At 34.8% G+C, this 25,553-nt stretch overlaps 2 protein-coding genes and 1 non-coding gene across 4 annotated transcripts in view; all 3 read left to right on the top strand.

The window, feature by feature from the left end:
• Positions 1-448: 448 nt before the first annotated feature.
• Positions 449-13,745, top strand: dnajc5ga (DnaJ (Hsp40) homolog, subfamily C, member 5 gamma a). Of its 2 annotated transcripts, XM_032585671.1 has the most exons (7): positions 450-637; positions 8,763-8,890; positions 9,095-9,308; positions 9,909-10,065; positions 10,926-11,104; positions 11,539-11,582; positions 12,481-13,745. In XM_032585671.1, the coding sequence occupies exons 2-5, from the start codon at positions 8,772-8,774 to the stop codon at positions 11,099-11,101; spliced, it is 666 nt and encodes a 221-aa protein (XP_032441562.1). In that variant the 5' UTR covers positions 450-637; positions 8,763-8,771; the 3' UTR covers positions 11,102-11,104; positions 11,539-11,582; positions 12,481-13,745. The 2 variants fall into 2 exon arrangements, with proteins under 2 accessions (XP_032441563.1, XP_032441562.1); XM_032585672.1 differs by lacking the exon at positions 10,926-11,104 and having other exon boundaries at positions 449-637.
• A 5,550-nt stretch (positions 13,746-19,295) lies between these two features.
• On the top strand, positions 19,296-19,367 carry trnaa-ugc (transfer RNA alanine (anticodon UGC)). Its single transcript has one exon. It is a non-coding gene; the product is annotated as a tRNA-Ala (tRNA).
• A 367-nt stretch (positions 19,368-19,734) lies between these two features.
• ift172 (intraflagellar transport 172) overlaps positions 19,735-25,553 on the top strand; it is a 37,459-nt gene continuing 31,640 nt past the window's right edge. Inside the window, exons 1-10 of the mRNA XM_032585787.1 lie at positions 19,735-19,915; positions 20,236-20,379; positions 21,262-21,374; positions 21,658-21,697; positions 22,532-22,597; positions 22,852-22,931; positions 23,733-23,820; positions 24,272-24,486; positions 25,183-25,306; positions 25,395-25,490. Of these exons, the coding sequence (XP_032441678.1) occupies positions 19,877-19,915; positions 20,236-20,379; positions 21,262-21,374; positions 21,658-21,697; positions 22,532-22,597; positions 22,852-22,931; positions 23,733-23,820; positions 24,272-24,486; positions 25,183-25,306; positions 25,395-25,490 (1,005 nt within the window). The 5' untranslated portion in view covers positions 19,735-19,876. The remainder of the gene's footprint in view (positions 19,916-20,235; positions 20,380-21,261; positions 21,375-21,657; positions 21,698-22,531; positions 22,598-22,851; positions 22,932-23,732; positions 23,821-24,271; positions 24,487-25,182; positions 25,307-25,394; positions 25,491-25,553) is intronic.

The raw sequence follows: 25,553 nt of genomic DNA, 5'->3' as shown, positions 1-25,553 counted from the left end.
AGATTCACCTAGAATTTATGTTGAATAGAAACCTCCTGTTACACAAACTTTATTTTTTATCTACTGAGCATTTTTGGAGATGGAGATACAGAAAAGATACTCTAGGTATTATTTTATGTTTCATATTAAAAAATAGATTTACAAAGATGTTTCTTCTGCTTGAATTTGTACTTATTGTATTTATTTGTAATCATTTTTTATATTAGTCTTTCAAATACCCAAGTTTTTGCATAATTTGTGTTTTTAATTGTTTTGACATTTTTAGGCATTAAATTAGATATTCAGACAAAAAGTAAAAAGTATTTGTTTGGACGGTTACTTTTTACTTCGGCTTGAGTAACAATATGTCACTCTTGAGTAAATTTTTCGGTTCTCCGCCCACCTCAGTTTATTACACGGTCAACTTTCTTTTCCTGATAAGCGGATTTGGGCCTTGAACGCATCACTCCGCATCCTTTATTTCCTGGAAGGAGGAGCGACCCGGCAAGCCAGCAAGTAGCGGGTGTATCGCTCACTATCTTGCCACCGGGATAACGGAACTGTGTGACCCGTTAACTGCCGTGTAAGACATTAAACCGGATGCCTCTATGGTCCAGTTAACCTTACAGCGAGATTCACGGTGTCCAGTTTACTCAAGGTGAGGCTTTTTTTTTTTATTTCTGCTGGGACGTTACCAGCTAGCTTAACGTTAGCTAACGGCTCAAACTAGCGACGCCTGAATGGATTTAAAAGATTTTTAAATGTATTCTTTTTTTTTTTTTAACTGAATTGTCTGTTTTTTTTAAATAAACACAATAAAATCGAAGAAATACGTGGGCATTGGCGTGTTAAAGTTACATCTGTTAACAGCTCGAGTCAGTGCATCAAGCCGCTTCAGATGGGTTAGAAACCCGATTAAAATGTGCAAAATAAGTAGAAACGGCTGCTGAGGTTACGCTGTTCAAAATGGTACATTTATGAATGGCGAGGTGTAAAAGAGAAGGAGTTGTCCCTTTGCAGGGAGGATTAGCAAAGGATTAGAGCTCCACAAGGACAAACAGACGGGAATCTTCCTTCATTATTCTAAAACAGCGCCCATATCTTAATATTATTTATACCACATGATCGCTGAGTGAAGCCCAACAAATCAGCCCCAGTCTGGAATGTGTGACAATCCAGTTCATGAGCCTTTAAAGAATTTAAACACTGATAATCTGTATTTTAGCTGTGTCTAATGATGTTGAGGATTATTACTCCACGCATAAGTCTTTGTATAACATTTTGACATGAAAACCTTTTTTTCTGCAGCTGTTGCAGTGGTTAAGATTTGCACGCAGTGATCATGTTTTTCATTTTTTTTACGTTAATATTCAGCCATTTCTGCAGTTAGTAACATTGATGTTAGTTGTTTGTACAAAATAAATTACTAAGAATTCCGACTTTATTCTCAGAATTCCAAATTCTTTCTCAGAATTCTTTGTTCTGAATTTTCCTTTTCCCTTAGAATTCTGACTAAACTTCACAAAGAATTCAGATTTTAAGAATTCTGACTTTTTCCCCTCTTAAAAATTTTGACTTTACACTCAGAATTTTTTTTTTCCACTAAGAATTCCATCTTTTCTCTCAAAATGCAGTTTCCCCAAGTCTGAACTAGAAGTGCATTCTACTTTGCATGCAGATCCGCACCACTAAATCGCCATCTTGGAAGGCAAGCTCACTGCAAAGCATAGGTGAACCATAACTTCAATCCTTCAGACTTGCCTTGGGAAAGCAGAGCATCTTCAGTCAGAGGCTTGTTCAGATTCAGTGCAGTACAGACCGCTACAGGAGATCTTTCCTGCCAACAGCCATCATCATCTTCAATAACTCTTTGAAGACTCTTAATTAAAGAGTTACAGCAACATTTAATTTCCCTTTGGGATTAATAAAGTATTTTCAATAAGAACAAAAAGAAAGCTTAGCATTCTTAGAAATTGTAATACTTGTAATGTACTTAATACCGTAACAGGGCGAGAGCTAGTTCTAAGCTTGTGTCTGGTTTATTGTTGTCATAGAAACTCCATAGTAACAGAATTTTAGCTCCAAGCTCAGAATTCAGATCGGTACTAAAAGTCCAACACGTTTTTCCAGAAAGTTATTTCTTCTCCTGCATGACTCGCATTGAAGCTGTCCTGCATTAAAGTAAGATTTTTATTTTATTTAATTTTTTTTGGTGGCCCTAATAGTTCTCTGTATTTAAGAAATATACTGTAACAGGTTATTTTACTTTTCTTTGACTCTTTAAGGCCTGTGTGAGACTCCACCCAAAGTTTTATGGAAATGCAAATATATAAAACAAACCAAAAAAACAACAAATGTTTGCTTTGGGAGTGGTGTTTACACACACAGCAGGAGAATAGTACAAGTCAGTACTTAGCAGGAAAAATCCTCCTTAGTATCCTGTATGTTTTTGATATTTTGGGTATTAACAGTTTTCTGCAGGCGTTGATGCATAGGACATTTTTTAAAACATCTTTGTTGCAGCAAGAAAATCTAAAGAACAGTAGGACTTTGGTCCTGAAACCAGATAGCTTTGCATGCAGAGAAACTCTGGTTACCATCAAGGCAGGCAAAACAAATCATTTACATGTGAAATATATAATCCTAAAACACTTCAAGCTATTAAATGTTACTATTGAAAACAAAACTGACAGGAAATCTACTTAGCAGCGTAGAATATTGTTGAAAATATTTTCCTCTCTGTCAAAAACATTTTCAGATTCTTCACAATCGGCTTCAGGAGATTCTTCCTGCTTAGAGACTGTTTTAGTTCTTTTCAAAATTACAGACAATTCACAGTAAAGTATTAGTGAAGCAAAGCACACTTTCAGTACTTTGAATTACTTCTCAAAAAGTTTGATTGGTATCGTGATGTACCTGCAGAGGTTTTCAGTATCATAGAAAGTACACAAGTAGTAACGTGAGGCAGATATATTTCAGAGAAAAACCTTTTTTGTTCTCTAGATGCACATAAAGATCCAAAAAAATGAAAATGCAGTTTGAGCGGTGCTGTTTTGCAGTGAAGCACAGTGGGAATTTCCTAAGTGCTGTCTTACAGTAGCTGCAATTTCATTACTATTTTTTTTTCACCATAAACATTGAGTAAATATTTATGCTGCTGATTGTCTGCTAACCATTTTTTAGCCCATATCCTGTTTCCTTTATGTGACGTTTTGTTAGCATGAATGCAGCAGACGACTGCAAGATGACTTATAAGAAAGGCTGGTTTGAGGAACCAGACATGCGCTAAAAAAAAAGCATTATGAAAAATGTTGAATTATCTTGGACTGAAAAAACTTTTGCAAAGCCAAATTTAAAAGGTCTAACTGCTTAGAAGGAAAGTATAAAGATATTTGTTGCTGTATAAAGTTGTGCACTTCAGTGCATGGAAGCTGCTGAGGGCTGATTGATTTTCTTTGTTTGCTTTGGGTTGCATTTAGAGCGACTGGTGGAGCTGGTGGGAACGTTTGATCCTGCAGGAATTAGGTCACAATCAGTACGGCTAACTTTTACCTAGTTTTTATGATTCAGCACAAATATCCTTAAATTAAAGCAAAGGTGTTTCCTTTCCAGCCATTTATTCTTTTATTTACTTACTGGGGATGCACCAATTCACATTTTACTGAAATATAAATGTATTGTAAAATAAATAAGGAAGCATAGAATTAGACTGAATAGATCTGCCCTCATGAATTAGACACATTGTCACGATGCCCGATCTAGAATTTTTTTCTATATCGGGATCAATGCAGATGTTAATATTGGACGTAAATTGTTTTGTTCTTAAAGTTTGGATGATGAAAATGTTTGAAGAGTTGCTATATTCCAACATGTGTGTAACCATAGTGCTGTAATAAGTAGTAGGGCTACATTTAATGGACCATATGGCTTATATAAGATAATCTGGTCATTTCTAAATTGATTTATTTGACCCATCGGATTCACCTGACTTCAACCCCAAATTCAGCCAATCTTCCTCTACTGTTCACTTATCCGATTAGATATTTGTCATCCTACCTCTCACTCCCATTTTGTTTTATTCTTTCTAGATGTTTGGTTATTGATCCAAGTGCTGATAAAACACCCAGGTTTTTTTTTTTTTACAATTTATGTTTTTTCACCCTGTTAGCAATTTACACTTCATTATATTTATTTATTCAGCATTACTAGTGATTTATTACTCGGTGACTCCTCATTGAGTATTTTATTTCTTCAGATATCTTTCATAAAAGCAGCATTTTGCTGAACATTTGAAATAAAAAGTTGTTAATTTTAGTTTAATTTTGGCTACATTGGTTGTCCAGTTTATTGTTGTTGATGTCACGGCTCACTTGCTGTTCTTCTTCCAGAGATATTTTTAACTGATTATTATTTTTGGACTAAGCTGCCCTGAAATGATGTTTTCACAGAGTCGGATATTAATAAGAACCGTTGCCTGCAGTCTTCACATGATTTTTCCTCAGTTGGTGTCTTTGACAAGACGCTTTGAGTTTCAAATGCTTTAAGGTTTTTATGCTACTAATAGCTTTTGTTTTTTAAACTGCTCTCTGTCGATTACAGTGATTCAATTGTTTTACTCAGGGTTTCTCAGGTCAACTAAATATCATGTGCAGATTCTTTTTTCTTTCTTTTTTTACATTTCTTACAAAATTATAATACAGCATCATATAGAAAACTATAGACAGATTGAAATAGAAATGATCAGGTTGTTTTAAGCTACATGTGCATCTCAAAACATCAGAATATTCTGAAAATGTCAGAAAGTGACTCACATATTCATTACACACAAAGTGAAATATTTGAAGCTTTTATTTTTTTTAATTTTAATGATTATAGATTTTTAAAATTCCTGAACTCTCCTGTTTATTGATCCTATTCAAATTTTCTGAGAAGCTGAAAATGTAAACTGTGAGTAGGACTGTCATGATCAATTTTGCTGGACGATAAATTGTTCCAGAAATTATTGCAATATATTATATTGTTTTGAGATCATTTTTAAATAATATATTGAAAATTGCATAATAGTGAAAAAACCTTTTTTTTGTAAAGAGCATTTAACGTTGGAACTGGAAGATATTTTAAATATACAAAATACAACCAACAGCCAAAATGATAAATAAATCAAAAATAAAAGCCACACACAACCAAAAACATAAAAAGATTAGATCATGGTGTCTCTGAGTGAAATTGCCCTTAATAAATATAAAATCCTCAAAATGAAAATGATCAAGCTCATTAATTGCTTATTGCAACAGGCTTAACTGTGAGCCAGAATCATCAAAATAACAAGGAATATTTACTCTATACAAAAATATATTAAATTTGTAGATATTTTTTTTTTGTTTGTTTCATAATGAAACACCACAGGCCTGTTTGCAGAGCTTGAATCACAAAGACTGCAGTTGCTCCATTAACCTAATAGGCCTGGCTCACTGATACCCGATCGATAGCTGTAGTGGCGGCTGGATCAGTAATCAGAAATGTTTATGTTCCAAAGAAAAGCTCAACTTTATGTCTCCAGTTCTGCCAGCCTAAACCAGTTAGTGCTGTATTTACAGCAGCCATCTTGGCTCCAGCAGGAACGCCATCTGGACCTGTGGCGTTTCTAACATTTTTGGACTAAACATGTCCGTGTGATCTTTATGCAAGATTTATTTCAGTCCAGAACCTGACTTGGCTTCTTTTCTTTTATCGTAGTTGTTAGACTGCAGGTTGAGATCACACTGCTGTCTGTTTTCAGATATTTGTTTTCAAAAACTGAAATATGTGATGATGACTTGATTAAAGTCTTTCAGCTCCAGTGAGTAGAAACTCACTGTAAACAACGTATGTTCCTGTTAAAGGCTGCATTTCTTATGTAACTGGCAGGATTTCTCCATCCGTCCAGGCTGACTGATATTATGCTTTCATATATTCTATTCTTCTAAACCAAAATTATTGCAGACTGAATATATATCCAATAGGGTTGCAACAAATAATTATTTTATTAATCGATTATTCTGATAATTAATCGATTAATCAGATTTTTAAAACCGGTGCTTTCTGCAAATCTTTCAACTAACCACCTAAGCTTTTTTACAGAATATTAGAAATACATTAAAAATACAAAAAAAATAATAAAAATAATTTTTTGAATAAGAAAATGAACATTCATAGCTTATAAAACAGTAACAGGAGGAATCTCTACTCTTAATCATTTGTAGCTAACGATGCATCAGTCTACTAATTTATGCTTTGCATTAATTATTGGATAGCAATAAAAGATTGGTTTTTCAGAATTTCATCCAAGTGGAGCTAAAACTTTGCCACCTCAGAAGTTAGATTTATAAACAAATGTTTGGGTTTTTTTTCATCTTAAATGCAAAATATTTGTACCGTATTTTTTTTTGTACAGCTTTAGCATATTTACTGCTTCGAATGTGCTGTTCTTTCACCAAATGGCCATTTTTAGAGTTCTGTATACTCCAGTAATTGATTAATAACTAATCAATTACTAAATTAGTTGAAGATTATTTGAGTAATTGATTAAACACGATTAATCGTTTCACCTTTAAAACAAAATCACTTCTAATGTAGTAAATGTGTCATTATCAGCTGTTTTCTTTTTCAGTTTATGAATGTGTAACAGTTTGACATGAAATGGATATTAAATGTTGATGCTTTGAGGTTTTCTGTGTTTGTAAAACCTGGAAGTGACTTTAATCTTTGCCAGTGACCCATTTTAAGAGTCAGAATGTGAAACTACTGGGTGAAAGTACCATCTGGTGCAGTTGTGAAAGGGATGGAAGCAGCATGAGGCTCTTAACTAATTAGATGAGAGACAATAGCAGCAAAGCTGCTCTCTGCTGCGCTGGAGATGGAATCATTCAGAGGATTTTCCCAGTAAATGTGTAACTGATCTCATTGGAGAAAAACTGATAAATAGGGCAACCATTAGCTCCCCCGACCAGAAATACTGCTCGGCTTTAAAGCCTGATTCTGGATCAGTGGGATCGATTTCTCCATGAAAGCGATTCTAAATCTGGTAGTTTAATTCCAGTAAAAGTAAGAAAGGTTTATGTGTCCAAAATTAATGTACTGTAATGAAGATAATTGTTGCAGAAAAATGAAATGCCTTATTCTGATAAACTGAAATCAATCAGCTTTAAATAACTGCAGTTTTTGCAGTGAATTCAAACAAGTTCATTTGCAAAAAACGAAATTTTTCTTTGCTGCACTCATTAAAACTGAACGTAGGGGCCATGCATTTCAGCTGCTGCTTATTGAACAGTCAGGAGTTGTGCAAACATTAATTTGTGTTGCCTTTTCTATTTAAAATATATATATACAGTATATACATATATATATATATATATATATATATATAAGCTATGATCAATGTCAGGCTAAATAAAAACAGGTCAGTAGAGATTTATTTAACTTTTTTATCTGTTTCTCTCAGAGTTCATTAAGTTTGATTCTTAGCTTACATCAAAAAACTTCCATTATATTATTGTTGGCTGAGATAAATCTGATTGATTTTAGATTTTATTTTTTATTTTTTCCCAAATCAGGGTTTTCTGTAAAGATCCATAAGTAATTTTGTACCATTTGTCCAATCAGTACATTGATTAAACTTGTTTTGATTTGCCTTTGGCAGAAGAACATTTTCCCTTGCCAACTTGTTTTGTATTTTTTTATTCCCTGGTGCGTCTGTGTGTGGATGAGCGGTTTTGTTGTGTTTGGTCCGTCTAAAGCGGTCCAGTCAGACTCTGACCGGGACGCTGGCCCTCTCTGACGTAGACTTGGATGGGTAATCTGTTAGCTCAGCAAAATGTAATCTTCTTTAGTCAATGACCGCTGTGGCATTATTTGTATGGCTGAGTAATAGATGTGGTCGTTTTGTACAGTTGCCATGGTTCACCAGGAATCCATTTGTGTAGTTCAGTAAAAAGTCTTTTGTTAATGACTTTTCCTATGTTGAAATGCTTATATGCTTTCAGTTATGTTATCTTTTCCAGTTAAACGTAGTATGGAAAACTGTTGGACGGATAAAGTAGCATTTGCAAACCAGTGATTAATCCACTTAAATCTCCAGTAATTTATTTCATTTAACAAATACAAATAATTAATTTTTGATTGTTGGGGTAATGCTGAACAATTTGTCCCAGCCTTCTTTCATTTTGTATCCATGTTTTTACCCATTATGTGCAACTTTTTTCCTCATCCTATTTAGTCAATATAAGTGAGTAAATATTGTTAAAATGCTCAGATCTCACTTGCATAAGAGAAAATTTTATATTAAACCTCTACCTCCTCTGCTTGTGGTTATGAACTCTGTTTGGAACAGTTGATGCCGGTATTTTATAATTTATAAACCCTTAAACAAAGCAAAGCTATATGTCCTTACAATGAACTATAAGTAAATTATTCAAGATTATAGAAAACAAGGTGACAGTAAATTTAAATGTATTATCACCTTTTAAAATTTGATCAATAAATTCTATCAATAAAACTACAATACTATTATTGTAAAAAACTAATTTAGTCTTTCATCAAGAATTGAGCGCGATAGTTTATATTGTGTGAGATTTAAGCTTGACACAAAGCAAATTATTGTTAGCTCACATAGGTATATGTGCTCACATCTGTCTCACTGCACGCTCAGGTTGGTAGCACAAATATAACTATGACTTTTGTTTAGCATTTTTTTGTGTTTTTGTAACATGAAACCCAATCATTTATTGTTTGTTTTTTATTTGTAGAGGTGAGCCATGGCTGAACAGAATTCTGCCCGTCCTCAGAGGAAGATGTCCACCTCCGGGGAGACCGTGTATAAAGTGTTAGGCCTCGAGAAAGGCGCGTCAGCTGAGGAAATTAAGAAAGCATACAGGTGAGCTGACTGGATGTGCGCTAAGCTGAGTCACTAACTTGTTTGTACAGAGTCTCAGCTGTCTTTTTTGAAATACTCACCCTGTACTTATTTCCATGAACTTCATGTTGAATTTTGTGACCCTGGAAGTTATTTTCATAAAACAATCATTCTTAAAGTCCAAAGCTGATCGTTTGCCTCTGATCCCCTCTGAACTCTTTTCAGAAAACTAGCGCTGAAGTACCACCCGGACAAGAACCCAGACAACCCAGACGCAGCGGAGAAGTTTAAGGAGATTAACAACGCCAATTCTATTTTAAACGATGAGAACAAAAGAAGGATTTACGACGAGTATGGCTCCATGGGCCTTTACGTATCCGAACAGTTTGGAGAGGAAAGTGTTAAATACTACTTCCTCATGTCCAAATGGTGGTTTAAGGTTAGTAACGCCGGTGGCCTTTCTCACATTTAACAAAATGTTATATTGTTTTTACGGCAACTAAGCAGTAACTTCTTTTAGCGAGAGGATAAATAATTAGCCAAATGAACACATATTTAATGAATCTGTAAACACAGCTGGGTAAAGCCTAATGCTGACCTCTGGGTCATCCTCATGATGCAATTATAGACATTTGTCCTCCTGCCAGGAATGTAGATTAAAGCCGACATGGATCAGCAACTTCTGCAGTGTAATACCACACAATGTAAATAGATATGACGCTGGGCTTTTGTTGATGTTGTCTGAGGTGATTAAGCTCCTGATTATGTTGCTGTGGTTTTTTTTAGGTCTTATGCAGTAAATATTATGACATAAGACATATTTTATCTTGTATCAGAGGCAAATTACTAAATCTCCAGTCTTTTTTGGATTATTTTCTTAGATGGCAAACAAATTCAGAGTACCTAAATGTTCCGGCTGCACTGCAGAACTGTTCAGAATTACATGTAATCTGATGATTCAACTGTTTAGAGATGAAGATTAAATTCTGTCGACCGTCATACGACTAAGAAAAACCTGTTTGCACGTAAATCCCTGCAGAGTCTGGTGCTGTGCTGCACACTTTTCACCTGCTGCTGCTGCTGCTGCTGTTGCTGTTTCTGCTGTGGGAAGTGCAAACCCCCCGACGACGAGGAAAGCTACCAATATGTTGATCCCGAAGACCTGGAGGCCCAAATCAGAGCGGATCAGGACGGAGGCAAGTGCTTCTGGGTCACTCTGGTTTATGCAGATTTATTTTGATGAGTGAGAGTTTTGTTTGTATTAATATGGGACAACCAGGTCTGTCACAATAACAAATTTTACTGGACCATATATTGTTCTGGAAGTAATTGCAATAAACTGTTGTTGTTGTTTTGAGACCATTTTCAAGTGATAATAATGCAAGTTCACTCTCTCAAAGATCAATAAACTTTACATCCTAATGAAGATTTACCACTGGAACTGGAAGACATTTTAAATATTTGAAATAAATGAACAAAACAGAAACAACTAAATTAGTTATGAAGTCTTTGTGAACAAAATTGCCCTTCAGAAATACAGCTAGTTGAGACCAAAGCATCAGGCTGAAGACTTTTGTCATCCACTTTTTGGGAGAAAAAGAGAAAAATTATAAAGTATGCAAATGGAAAAAAAATTGAGCTAATTTTAATTTATTAGTTTATTGTGACAGGCCTAACAACCAGTGTTTATGTTGCAGCTGTCTTTGTAGATTAAGGGCATTTTATGTCAAATTGATGCAAAATCAACAAGGAAATTAATTTGTTGATAAAGATTTATTTAAGCTCAAGCTGCAGAAGCAGTTCAAGGTTTTTGATGTCATTTACTTGTCATGCAGAATAAAATATGACAAATACTTTTTTTTTTAAGGTCACTGTTATGATTTAAAAATATTGAATTCTCAACATCTTCAGAAGTAAAACACAGCTCCCTTCTTAGCAGTAGTTTACTACAGTCTAGTGGTTGTATTAAACTACATTAAGCGGCTTCACTGGTTTGCATCAGCAGAGGATTTAAAATGGACTCACACCTCAGGATTTCCCTGTTTCAATCCAACAGGTACCACTGTAATCATAATCCAGCCAGCATCCGATCTGGGTCCAGAAACCCCAGAGGAGCAAAGTAAGCCCATCCCCCTGCCCTTGCCAATGCCTCCACCTGAGCCCCAGTCGCCTCCATCAGCCAACACAGCGGGGGAAGAAAACCCCAGAGACAGCTTACAAGAGTCTAAATGACTCGTAAGAGCCGCCTCCAATGATCTGTGTCCCGTCCTCTTCCCGTCGTTTAGTTGGTTTTTTTTAAATTTATTTTTGTTATTTTACACGTCAGCTGTATTTTGTGGCTTCTGCTACTTGACTAACAAAATCCTCCAGTTTTCCATTTAACCCCAACAATCATCCTCATGTTGATTTCTACATGCATGCCCCGTTCATCAACACGTTACCTGTGTGTGCCATGCATGAGAGATCCAGATGTTGTCCACTGATCTGAACCAAATACTCACTGAAATGAAAAATTAAACGCTTGCATTGCTCAGCACTCTGTAACACTTTTATCCATTTTGTTTGCTTTATAAAACCTGAGCTGCTGCTGGGTTCTATTTTTTTTTTTACCTTTTTAATCCAGGCAGATTTGCAAGTAATTTTACATCTTGTATTATTGTTTTTTACAGGAAAGTGATCATGTGATTAAGTGTCAACTAGCTGACGCAGGAAGGTAAGATGATGGTTTTGTTTTTCAGAATAAAAGCCTCAGCAGTAATCCTGTCCTATTCTCAAGTACTAAATTGATAATGACATAATAATGCAAGTTTACGACTCAAAGACAAACTCAGCACTGGAAGTGGAAAACATTCTAAATTACCAAAATAAAACAACCAAAAACAATAAATTAAACCAAAATAAAAACCACTTGGAACCAAACCCCAAAATAAAATGATGTGTCTGTAGACCAAATTTCATCAGAATAATCATCAGAATGGAAATGATCAATTTGATCATGCAGTTAATTGATTGATTTGCGACAAGCATGTCTGAACCGAACAACCACAAACTTTAAGGTACTTTGAGATTTAATTTAAAAAAAAGACCAATACAGACTAGCTTGTGAAGTAAATCAAATAAATATGTATATATTTTTTGGCTTACTAATTGAATAATTGTTGCAGAGATAAAGTGAAATAAGGTGTGAACGTTTGCAGTTCGTTCCTGCAGAAAATAATCAAGACAGTAGAATTTAAGAGGGAAAAAAAGGCCTCATCTCCTTTTGTGTTTGCCCAGGTGGCAAACTTTTATGCACCGACACAATCAGTGTTTATTTTCTTACTTTCTTCAAAAGGAATTTAATTATTTTTTTGTATCTTTTAATGTATAGAAAAAACTTAAGTTGTTAAAAAAAAAATCTGTGGAATGCATAATTTTTTTATTTGATTATTAGTTTCAGATTTTTAATTTTAGAAACAACAGTGAAAGCTATTCATCATTCTTCTTCTACTTCACAATCATATGCCACTTTGTGTTAGCCTGTTGCATAAACTGCAGTAACAGTTGTTGAAGTTTGAAGTTTTCGGAGCCGTTTGATCTGATCCCTGCCTCTGTTTTTAATTTTCCCTCAGCGTTTCATGGCTCTACTTCGATCCAGCTCCATCTCACTGCTGTGAACAACCCAGAGAAAAGCCAGCCCAGAGTCACCAGCCAGCCCAGATCTCCTGCCCCACCTGATGCCCCCCAAACTCCAACGCCTCCCTCCCCCCATGCTAACCCAGCTAACGCTACAGACTGCCTCCATGGACCTACATGGAGATCTCCGAACGTTCCCAACGTCCCCACCTTCTCTTCTAGTTCCTGAAATATCTGACGCTGGTTCTGACTGAATAAGTGTGTTACGCCAAAACTCCACCCCAGTCTCCTCTGGTCATTCCATTTCTAACCACTAAGGATGGCGTAAAAAGGAGATGTGGACAAATTATTTATTTTATTACTTTTCACCTCCTTTTTATTTTAGACACCACTGATCATCAGATGGAGAACTTTTTTATTGTTTTGGGTTTTTTTTACATATCCCCCACATTAACTTGGTTTTACTAACTTTGGGATAGAAAGTTGGTGATAAATTTAATGCCAAACATCGTAGAAATCTAGCTGCTCAGCAGAAACAAAGCATTAACATGTGGACTCATTTCCTTCCTCCCTTGTTCTGGTAAACAATTCCCACCGATTATTGTTGCACCTAAAACTCGCTGCAGTCTCGTGGTTTGATGCCAAACGTCTGAGCCGAGATGGAGAGGGGATCAGCATGCACTCATCGTTTTCGCCCTTTCCGCTGTCCTGCATGGAAAACCCAAACAACTCTTCAGCTTTTCCCTGCATACTCTGGTGAAACGCATCATGTGCACAAATACACACTCACACCAGCCCAGATGTCACTGTGTGCTTAAAAAACCCAACAACAACCCCCACCCACAGCGAGACGAGCAGCGACCCACACCAAACCGTGGAGCTCTGATGGACTGCAGGAAGAAACGTTACAATCAATGCCTTGAAGTTAGCGTCATGCTGTTTTACATTATGTGGTTCACGGTCCACCGTTTACTCTGCCGGCCGGGTTCATGCTCCGCCTCTTATTTGTGTCCATATTCACTAAGATTAGAGTCTAATCTGATGTTTTGTCTTGGCTTCTTTTTGTAGATTTTCTTATTTTATCTCCTAATTGTGAATGAGAGCAGAGAGTAGCTGCTTTTCAAATTACAAATGCGTGCAAATCCTTGTTGGTATTCAGCTAATGTTGAAAAAACACACTTTCACAGTTGCAAAGAAATGAAATTAAAAATGCGCGTGGATAAGTTTGTTCACAAAATAAGTGATTAAAAAACCATCATCCGGGGCGTGCCGTGGTGGCGGAGGGGTTAGCGCGACCCACATTCAGGCAAACGTAGCCTCGACGCGGCCGTCGCGGGTTCGACTCCCGGACCCGACGACGTTTACCGCATGTCTTCCCCCCTCTCCTTCCCCCTTTCCTGTCAGCCTACTTTGAAAAAAGGGACACTAGAGCCCACAAAAAGACCCCTTGCGGGGCGATAAAAAAAAAACAAAAAAAAAAACATCATCCTCACGCCACTTCCTGTTGTTTTCTTCTTCATAGTTTCTACCAGTAGTAACATCTGTCTATTGATCACTTGACTTGTGATGCAAAAAAAAAAATTCCCGTTGCAGTTTTATGAAATTAATAAATTTTTATATAGCCGAAAAAACCACTTCATCCTACCGCAAGACTTTTTTTACCTAAAACACAATTTGTTTTTTAAATTGTTTTGTTTCTATTAGACAAATTTATTTTTGGAATTTAAATTTGCTTAATTCTTTGTAAATGTAACTAATATCATAGTCTGATCCTCGATCTGCAATCCTGAAACTTTTATATGTTGCTCTAAAGTAGCAGGATAATAGAGCTCAACCGCTGCGTTTCCATTGGTCATAGGGTTGAGCAATTTAAAGTTATAAAAATACCACTCCCTGTTGACTTCTTCATCTTTTCCACCAATAGTAACATCCGGTTGTTGATCACATTTTGATAGAGCTTAAGATTCACCTCATCCTATGCAAAAACTTACTGAAAAATGTGAATGTTTCCATTAAGTAAATTTATGTTTGTAATTCCAGTTTGTTCAATTTTATGGTTAACAGCTACGACCTACTAACCAGTAGATCAAACTAGTTTTGTGCAAGGAGGTTAGAGGTTTTTCAGCTGTGACAAAATTAGTGTATTTCACAAACCTGCAGTGGAAACACTTTTTTTGTATCATGACTGACATGACCAACAACCGGATGTTACTACTGGCAGAAACGTTGAAGAAGACTATGACAGGATGTGATAGGAGGATGATAGCGCTGCTTTTTTTTTTTTAATGACTTATCTCATAAACAAACTTATTCATGCATGATTTTAATTCATTCTGACTTAAAGGAAACACAGCAATTACAAAATAGTTTTTTTGTATATCAACATTAGTGGAATATCAACAAAGTTTTGCACACATTTGTGATGGAAATGGAGCTGCTGACTTGACCTGAACTAAATTGTGTCTGACTTATCCGTTAAGTTCTGCATTATTTTTCCTTCAGGATGGAAATCTAAACCTTTACCTGCTGACTTGACACTGACAGTGGTGTGCCTTGAAGAATAATTGTAGTGGGGATAAATGGGATTAAGTGTGAACGTTTGCAGTACGTTCCTGCAGAAAATAATCCAGTCTGAGAATTTATGAGGAGAGAAAAAGGCTTTATCTCCTTTTGTGTTAGCTCAGGCAGCAAACCTTGCTTTAGTTTGGGAGTTTAAACAGAAAATAAATTCAGATCTTGGAAATGTTTCATATACCGACACAATCGTGCACAGCTTTAGTTTAGATCATTAGACTGAATGAAGTTTTGAACATTTTCTGCTGCTTTTGTGTCATGAAATACCAGGATATGACCTGATTATCAAGTTTTCACAAAACTCTAAATTCTCTTGTTGAGTTATCTGGTGCTTTCTGATTCCAGACATAGTCAAACTTTTATTATTATTATTATTTAGAGGAAATTATTCATTTTTTATTATTCTCATAGGTTTCTCATTTCTCATTTGGTTTTTTAAAGCAACCAAATGAAAACCCTTTAGATTCCTAACTGTATGTTTTGGTCTCTACTCATTTTTTAAAAACAAAACTGGCTTGCTTCCTTCAAATTGTCATTTTGTTCAACAAGTATCTGGTTCCATCTTTTAAATGTTGAGTCATTTCCCTCAAAGATGCTTTAATACAACTTGAAGACCATTTCTTTAGAGAATAATGTTTAATATTTCATTTACTAGTTTTTAATTTCGTTGCTCCGTTCCTGTTGAAGAATCACTCCAGCATGTAAAAACTGGACCTTTGTTTGAGAAGCAGAACAAGTTTGTAAAATTCTTCTACCGGTAAGTTAATCTTATAGTTTGTAAGTTAACATGCAGACATTATGACTACGTTATTAATAATTCAAACAAAATGTTGAGTAAAGTTATAAACTAAAACCTATGGACAAAATCCCTCTTTACAGTCAGATCAAAACATCGATTCAACTGAGTTACATTATGATCAAAGTGGAGAACAAAGAAAAATATCAAATCTTGAAGAAAAAAATGTTTATTCAAAGCTTTAAAAGCCTGTTTGTATACATGACTGGTATGGAAACGATAGGCTAATCACGTCTTTACGGATAAAAAATTATCACATTAAAATCCCAGATTAACAGTTGATAATTGAGACAAATTATCGCACTGATGACTTTAAATTGAAGCATAATTCTGCTTGTTTAGGATTCATGTGTTCCCACTTATCTGCAAGCTGTGATGCATTTAAGTGCTGGCAGAAACCTCGTTCATCTGGGTTCTGACCGGATTCAAATCTACGATGGAGTATTAGAGCCAGACTAAAATGTTTTTTTAATTACGAGAATAAAATCATAAAATTAGCAGAAGGAAGTCATAAGATTACAGGATTAGTCTTTCCACTGAGAAAAAGTTTAGACGGACCTGATGTTTGAAACAGTTGCTTCGTTAATCGTTTCAAAGTCTTACTGATAATGATTTGATGGTGTTGCGTTAAATTAAAAGATTAAGTATTTTATTGTTCATAAAAGTATAACCAGATACCTCATTTTATTATTATTTTATTATTGTCACAAAATTACTACTTCATTCTCCTGGTATTCAAACTTATTCTAGTAATATTATGACTTTATTCTCGTTTTTTTATATATAAATTTATTCTAGTAATATGACTTTTTTCTGCTAATATTATGACCCTATTCTCGTTTTATTACAACCTTATCATGATACGTTACAACTTTATTCTTGTTTAGCATAACTTCATTCTGATAATCTGACTTTATTAATATTTAAATTTTATTCTGGTTCTATTGCGACTTTAATCTGCTATGACTTTATTGTCATTTTATTAAGACTTTATTCTGGTAATATGAGTTTATCCTTGTAATATTATGATTTTACTCTCAAAATTATTTTTTTTCTTAGTGAGGCCCAAATACTCCATCGCACTCCCTCCGTGTTGGGGAAAGAAAACCTATTATTTTTCAAGTATAAAATGTATTTATTAAACTTCCAGTTATCACTTTTAATAAGAGAAAATTGCCATTTTTGGTTGTGTAACAGTTTTCCTCACATTTTCCATGTCACTGTATTTTCTTTCATGCTATATTGTAATTTTCAATAGTTATCTGGAGAGTATTATAATATTAGTTTCACCCTCACATTCATATTTAATAGTTTTTATGCACAGGAGAAGGAAAATGAAGATGAATCACTAACATAAATGATGCAGAAGCTAGTTTTAAGTAGTTCATTTGGATAAAACACTTTAACGTTTTTTGGTGAAGTTTTAGTATTTGCTGTTTTCTCTCCTCAGATCCTGTTAGCTCATGTTTTCTCCCAGCAGCTCAGGCTTCATGTTTCCCTGTCAGGTGCGTTAAACTAAAGCAGAGCTGCAAACATCTCATTAAATCAGGTCAGATAAAAATATCTGCATCATGTTTCTCTGTCTGCAAACAGGAAGACATCTTGGATTTGTTTTTATTAATAGCCAGAACTAAAAAAATGATTTAATATTAATAATCATTGACCCACTGAATCTAAATTTAACTCTACATGCCAGGAAGCAAACACAACAGAAACGATAAATCAAAATGATATCGTGGTACTGATTGAAGGTTTATGAAGTGATTTAACTTTAGATGCACTTATGTTTTTATTTATGCTACGACAAACGGTGGCAAAGTTAGACTGAAGTCAGTGTGTTTACTTTGAATCAGGGTTCAATGAGTCAATCTCCACTCTGTTTGCTAAAAAAATAAAATATTCATGGAGCTGATGTGCTTCCAGAAAAATTATTTTTTTATTTGTTATTTTTAGTTGGCTGGTTAAACAATCTACCAGATGTGACCGATTTCTTACGAAGAGCAAAAAGACGTTCTTGACCTGAACATGATAGAAAATGTTTCATCCTTGTACATAATGACTGTGATGAAATTCAACTAAATAAAAAAGGGGGATTTTCTAATCTCTTGTCTGTTACTTTGTTATTAAATCATATTTATGAGTTTCCTGACCAGCAAATCATCACCAGAAAAAAACCCCTGAGTTGATTACTTTACTCCAGTTTTCTCAAGCAAATTGAAATAAAATTTATTGTGTGAAACTCAAGCAAACTGGATTTTCACACAATAAATATTCAATATGAGTGTTAAAAATTTTCAATCATGATTTCTTTAAGTTTATTTGTTTGAAAAAATCTAGCATTTACTACCAAAGAAAACTCATTTCCCACTATTTAAATAGTTTGCATTCAGAACATCATATGAGGATAAAACCAGATTTTGCAGATTTAAATAAAAAAAATTTCAAATTGTGCATTTCTGCACACTGAAACAGCCTCATGAATGAGTAAAACTGTGTGTTGAGCCTATAAGTCGTCCTGTAATCCCATTAGCAGCTCGGTCTACTTACCCAACTGCATTCTGTTGATTAGCTCATACTTTGTGTGTTTTTGGCCGCCAGGATGTGAAACTGTTTATGGAGGAATAACAGTGTCTGGGTCATCCTGTGGACACAATTATAGTTGCAATAAACAAGATTATTCAGGTTAAATTCTCGTTGGGGAACTGAAAAGTTTGCACATTCAGTTTTGCACAAGCTGATTGGTTAACAAGAAATTTTTGGGGGGGTTACAATTTTTTAAATACAAAGATTGTAAACATAAAAACATCTACAACTTCTATACCGGCAAGGTACTGAAGGACAATAAAAGTCTTAGACTTTATAAAATTGTGTGTATTGATAGGAGACATATATAAAACATTGTCTGTCCTTTAAAATGTGTAAAACTAACCCTGCATCCTCTGCTAATTTGCGCATGAATTGTGTTTATCAAACCTTCGCATCTTGGAATAAAATAGAAATTCAATCCATTTGATGCCATCAAGACAAAAGATTCATTCAAACGAACAGTAGATGGCGATATAGAGTCAAATTGACATTTAATAGTTCTTTCAGTGAGTTTAATTTTGCTGTTTTATTTCATGTCATATAAGGGGAAAGCTCTGATTTGGAAAATAACTTAATTATTTAAACACTCTTAAATATATGTCTTTAAATTGGAATTTCTCAAAAATACTGGATGTTTTTAAAATATCTTCATCTGTTTTCGCTCTGTATTACAAAACTTCGGAAGTATGTCCACTAATTTTTTTTATTTTGGACAATATCGGTGATTCTTATTGAATCTCGGAGTTATTTCACATTTATGTTCGTCTCAAAAGCTCAAATCCTGATGAAAATCAAAACTAATATAAACAGTTGGGCGTATATATAACCAGTAATGGCGGCCGGTTGAACATGGAAGGGGATGTAGCTCAGTGGTAGAGCGCATGCTTTGCATGTATGAGGCCCCGGGTTCAATCCCCGGCATCTCCAGTTGTGTTTTTTCCCCCCTTCGGATTTCAGTCATTCCCGTAAATTTGAATAGTGATTTTTTTTTTAACTTAAATATTTAAGTATTATTAATAGCTAATAAGCAAGATCGAAGAAAAATATTGACACTATGTTACCTGTTATTATGCTACTTTGTAATTTATTTAGTCTTCTGAGTAAAAGGGAAGACTTCTCGACAACAGATTTAAAGAATTTAAAGCTTGCTTTAATCAGTTTTATTATCGGCGTCTTTTAACATTGCTTGTTATAAACATCTTCGGAAACAAAAAACCTAGCGGTCAAGAAGTTTTTAAATTTCCGCCTGCTTTAAACGCAACACGGTTCCTCTCCCAGAGCGGTAACCAAGGAGATCCCAGCTCTGTTTACTACTAAGATGTCGTCCTTGCTAGCTGCTGCTTCTATCCTGGAGAAGGACGGAGAAATGGTCGAGTTCTAAAGAATTATTTGGGCGCTGATAACATCTCTTTGGGCTTCCTTTAGTTATTTTCAGAATGCAGCTGAAGCATATTAAGACACTTTTAACCCCACAGGTAAGTTTTGAAGTCGGGCAGGTTAGCTACCGTTAGCAGATGCTCGAGATTAATGTGGCTAGCTTACACGTTACATCAACAAAATATAATTTAAACCCCTTTATTCTCTCCGTGTGAGTGTATTTTCATAACATGAATAGATATTTGACTTTGCTTTGTTCTGATGAAAATTAATTTATTTAGTAACTTGGAAATGATGAAAAATGTGGTTTGTTATACTCCGGTTTAGTTAGCATTTTTGTTAGCGCTTAAAAAGCAATATAATTGTTCAGTAGTTGTGTGGGTCTTTTTTAAATTATTAATTTATTTCTTTTGCATAGGATGGTGCTGCCAAAGTGACATGTATGGCTTGGGCACCGAACAACTGCAAGTTTGCTGTTTGCACTGTGGACAGAGTGGTGCTACTCTATGATGAGCATGGAGAAAGGAGAGACAAGTTCTCCACAAAGCCTCTGGACCCGAAGGTGATACATAAAACACTTTCCAAAACATGATTTTAGCAATCTATTATAACATTTTAGGTGACAGTATTTCGCCTTAAAAACAACTTTAGGCGAAATACTATCTAAATTAGGCGTAATATTCACGATACACAAAATAGCAGATTATATACAGTTCCAAGTGCCGTTATTGTCATTAGGAATGACCAATTAAACCATATTTAAATGTTAACATGAATTTATATGTTTCCACTTCCAGAAAGATCTCATCTCCAAATATATAAGTGCAAATTTAAACTATTTGGTTAAAGCTTTTTCTTCTTTTTTGTACTTTTCACTGGAAATGTATCAATAAAACCCCTGACAGGTGCGAAGTGTGATCAATAAATTTGATTATAACAAGAAACAAAAAAAATAAAAACATGGAGATACACAGTTTTTCTCAACAGCAAACATCAGCTTATACATTCTTTAAACAAATAGCCATTTTGTTCTTTAAATTGATGATTATGACTTACAGCTAATGAAAACCCAATATGCACTTGAATGGCCGTTTTTGAAAAGTGAAAATTTGTTAATTTTATATTTCTACGTATTACATCTGACGTAAAATCAGCAAAGGTTTATACTAGAAATATTCCTCCTCCCTGAGTGGAAAAGATCCTATTAAATAAATCCTTTATATACTCATGTAAAATTAGCATTTTTGAGATTAAATATCTCTAAAAATGGTAATTGTGTGGAGAGTTACTGCATTATATTGTAACATCTCCAACACAATCCTTACTGTGACATTTAATCCCAACATATGGGTTGGGATTAAATGGCCCAACTCTGTTTTCTGTTATTATTCAGGCTTTGTTAGAGTTTACCACATTAACATGTAGGTATTGTGTGATTTGGCAGTATGGAAAACAGAGCTATGTGGTCAGTGATATGGTTTTCTCGCCGGACTCCATCAAAATCGCCATCGGCCAATCGGACAACATCATCTACGTCTACAGAATTGGGGAAACATGGTAAGTTGCTTCCACTTGGTTTATGTTTGCTGATGAATCAAAACACAATGTTTTAACATGAAAACCCAATCAGTGTCTTACAAAATTAAAATATTTTGTAAGACTCTGAATTTGGGTGCAGCACTCTGAGGGATGTCAGATAGTTCCTGACCGTGTTAGAAATATCTGAAATGATTCTTAGCGAAACTCTGTATTTATTTGTGTTTTTGGGAAAGTACTTAATTTTTGCATGAATAATGAATAATATGTGGACCAGTTTTTCATAAGATTTCATCTTTCATAGGGGGGACAAGAAAGCTATCTGCAACAAATTTGTTCAGACGGTGAGTGAAGAGAAGCTGAGCTTTTATAGGAAAACATTTCAAAATCTTCTCACAATGGAACATATGAAGGACAGGGATGCACCGATATAAAAGTTTGAGCTGATATTGATATCCAATATTAATATTGCTGCTACAGCAAACAACTGATGTTATTTATATTACATATATTTCCCTACCCTTTCAACAACATGAAAAAACTGGACCAATCTGTTAAAAAATTACAAAAATTCAAGCTAATTAATTTTAGTTTGAATTGTTCATCCCTAATTAGGTACAACATAAAGTATTTATCTCTAATAACCTCAACTTTTACTGATAAATCTAAATTTGGTGCACCCAAATCTGCTTTTAATTCTCTTCAAACAAAAAGTCACCAAAATCCTGTTGTTACTGCTAATAACAGACACAACTTTATTCAATTTTTTATTCTTTTAAACTGAGTCTGAAAGAATTTGTAAACTGTTTGGTTTGGTTTAATGATGCAAATATGTAAAAACCCATTAATAAAGTTATTGTTATAGTTTACACAACCTTTTTCTGACTACTTTATTTGTTTAATCAAATTATTGCAGGATTAGGTTATTGTTGAGCAGGTCGAAAAAGGTTACAACAATTTTCTTTAAATAATTTATGTATTTCTTTTTATTTTATTTTTTGCCCACAAACACTTTTGATGATATCCGTGTTTTAAATTTGAAAGCCACTCTAATCTCTACTTTAATGTATAAAATTTAGTCCCTAAAAGTGTTTTTTGTTGTTAATTTTAGAGACATTTGTCCCAGTAATGGAGAAACTCCACTAAAAGAGTATTTAACTTGACCAACTCTGTTGCAGAGCTCTGTGACTCGCCTACTTTGGCCTGCAGAAAGTGTTATTGTTTATGGATTAGTTGATGGCAAGGTAAGTCACTGTCATTTTAACACCTTTTCAAAATTTATGACATTAATTTTGTATATGTAAACTTGGATTAAAACAAGAATGTGCAAAAATGACCCACAATCTTCTGTTTTTTCAAGAAAGATGAATAAATTATTAGTTTATAGATTCTGCACAACTCATATTCTATACATTTGATTTATATTCCACTGATTGCAAAGTTACCATTTTGCAAAAAACAAAGAAAGTAACGAAGTTGTGATATCTTTTCTTCTCAGATCCGTGTGGCCAACACCCAGACGAATAAATCCTCCACCGTCTACACCACCGAGTCCTGCGTCGTCTCTCTGACGGCTAAGTAAATGCCTAATCCCCACAGCGCCCCCTACTGTTATTAGCACCCTGATAAAGATGTGCAAAAAGCCTCTAAGTTAATCTCACTTAAGAAATGTAGGGAAATTCAACCTTTAATTGTAGTGTCAGTGCGATTTACTAGTAATCCATCCCTTCATATTTCACTGGGTAATAAATGAGGTGGAAAATATTTAAAAATTACTGTTTGGAAATGAAAAAATCATGTCAGCCATCTTTTCTTTAAGCATTTTGCACAGCTTAACCAGAGTTTTTAGTGTTTTAATTTATAGATAAAACTAACTTAGCAACCGATTAATCGTTATACAGACTCATAAAAGGCAATTCGCTGAATAAACAGCAGTAATTAAGCCAAAACTGTACAAAAATTATAGATATTTTTTATTTTAGATAGAAGTATTTTTTTTAGCTGCAGATGCATTATTTGCTACAAATGATCAAGTGTTCACTAAAGGAATTTTATGCTATTAAATTATTTATTTTCCCATTTAAAACAATGAGTTGAGTTATTAATTTACATTTTGTGTATTTCTAGTATTGTATTAAAAAGGCTTAAGTTGCTAAATGACACAATTGTAGAATGTGCCATTTTTTATCATCAGATAAATTGATTACTAAAACAACTGTTAGTTACAGCCCTAATTAAGTTGGGACTGACACCTTGAATGTTCTGAAACAATAAAAAATATTATGTTTCTAGTCCTAATGTATTACACAAATTATCCAGCTGTTTTACATCTTTGTCCCTGAATGAAAAAGATAAAGTAAAAATCTTTTTTCATATCAGTGTTTCTGGTAAAGGGATCCTCTCGGGTCATGCCGATGGGACGGTCGTTCGCTACTTCTTCGATGATCAAGGCTCAGGGGAGTCTCAGGTGATTTCAGATTAAATCTGCATATTCATCAGTTACTGGACTTTCTTACAACGGCGTATCAGGGCCTTAGATAAAAAACAAAAAGGAGTACAAGTTGAACATTTACTAGAAAAAAAATTTAACTTTTGATTCACCTCAGAAATTTTTTGGAAAAAAAAGGAAATTCTCTAGAAAAACGTATAAATTCCCACATTTTGAAAATTTTTGATTTTGAAGCTCAGAAAGTTTTCTCTCTCAAATTTCTGAGGTTAATCTAAAAATGTGGGTGTTTTTTCTAGCAAATTTTGACTTTTCAAATTCAGAAATTTCCAAGGTTTTTTTTTTTTTTTTTTGGGGAGAATTTTACTCATCTTTTCTTTTTTTTAATCTACAATGGCCCTAATACGCTGTGGTACTTTCTTGACTCCCTCAGAGGTTTTCACGTTTCTGTGTCCGTCTTGTTGTGCCTAAGGGTAAGCTGCTGACCCATCCGTGTCCTCCGTACGCGCTAGCTTGGGGCGCCAACAGCATCATGGCGGCCGGCTGCGATAAGAAGGTGGTGGCGTACAGCAGGGAGGGCCAGATTCTGCAGAACTTCGACTACAGCCGAGACCGATCGGAGAGGGAGTTCACAGTGGCGGTCACCAGTCCCAGCGGCCAGTCCGTGGTGTTCGGCAGCTTCGACCGGTCGGTTTGAATCTGCTTCTGTTGTGTTGCTATGGAGACGTAGAATTAGAAAGGTTTTTTTCACCAGTACATTTCTTCTGTATCTGTAGTTCAGAATGATGTCTACTTATTTAGACTTTCTATTCTACAAGACTTTATTAGGGCCATTTTAGATAGGAAATTTAAATTTGCCAAAAAAAATCTGAAATTTTGAGATTAATCTCATACATTTTCAGAAAATTTCCAAAAGCCAAAATTTTTCAACTTTACAAGTTCACAAAATTTCAAAATCTTTAGTAGAAAATATGTGAAACTAATCTCAAAATGTTAGTGTTTTTTGGTGCTCAGAGATTTCAACGTGTTTTCTAGACAATTTCTGAGGTTTTATTGGAACAATTTATTGTCCAGTAAAATTAGTTTTCGTGGCAGGCCTACTCATGCAACAGTACACTTGAATGTACTTCATGTTACAATGCATGCACTCTAAAATGAATGCATGCATTGATTAATGGCGTTTCTAAGTATAAAATGTTTTACTTTTTAATATATTTTATGTAATAAATTATCACTTTCATGCAGCATAAATTTTGTATTTTAAATAGTGAAAGGTTTTGTTTTAAAGTGTTTTTTTTATTTAAGTTTTTACGCTGCAGTATATTTTATTGTTACAGATTAACTCCAAAGTCTCAGAGGTTTTTCTTGGTGATTATCTTGCAGACTGCGGGTGTTTAACTGGGCTCCCAGGAGGAGCAAGTGGGATGAAGCCAGACCCAAAGAGATCTCCAACCTCTACACCATCACCAGCTTGGCCTGGAAGAGAGACGGATCGCGTCTTTGTGCTGTGAGTCTGCTGTGTGCCGCTGTAGTTAGATAACTAAGATCTTTTCTGAAACGTTCTGTGTGTTTCTGTGGTGGTTGTGTTTTTGTAGGGAACATTGTGTGGCGGAGTGGAGCTGTTTGACTGCTGCTTGAGAAGAGCCATCTATAAGAACAAGTTTGAGATGACCTACGTTGGGCTGAGTCAGGTAGGAACCCAACGACCAGCACAAACCTTTCTGTTGCTATGGAGATGAAGCATGCAACTGCAT

Source organism: Xiphophorus hellerii, chromosome 15 (genome assembly GCF_003331165.1).
Source record: "Xiphophorus hellerii strain 12219 chromosome 15, Xiphophorus_hellerii-4.1, whole genome shotgun sequence".
Classification (NCBI taxonomy): domain Eukaryota; kingdom Metazoa; phylum Chordata; class Actinopteri; order Cyprinodontiformes; family Poeciliidae; genus Xiphophorus; species Xiphophorus hellerii.
This window is presented reverse-complemented; position numbering and strand designations above follow the sequence as displayed.

Bases quoted from the DNA above. Each gene is read 5' to 3' on its own strand.
- dnajc5ga (XM_032585671.1), top strand. From the start codon at position 8,772: ATGGCTGAACAGAATTCTGCCCGTCCTCAGAGGAAGATGTCCACCTCC. The intron at 8,891-9,094 runs GTGAGCTGACTG...AACTCTTTTCAG, and splicing joins GAAATTAAGAAAGCATACAG to AAAACTAGCGCTGAAGTACC. The intron at 10,066-10,925 runs GCAAGTGCTTCT...TCAATCCAACAG, and splicing joins CAGAGCGGATCAGGACGGAG to GTACCACTGTAATCATAATC.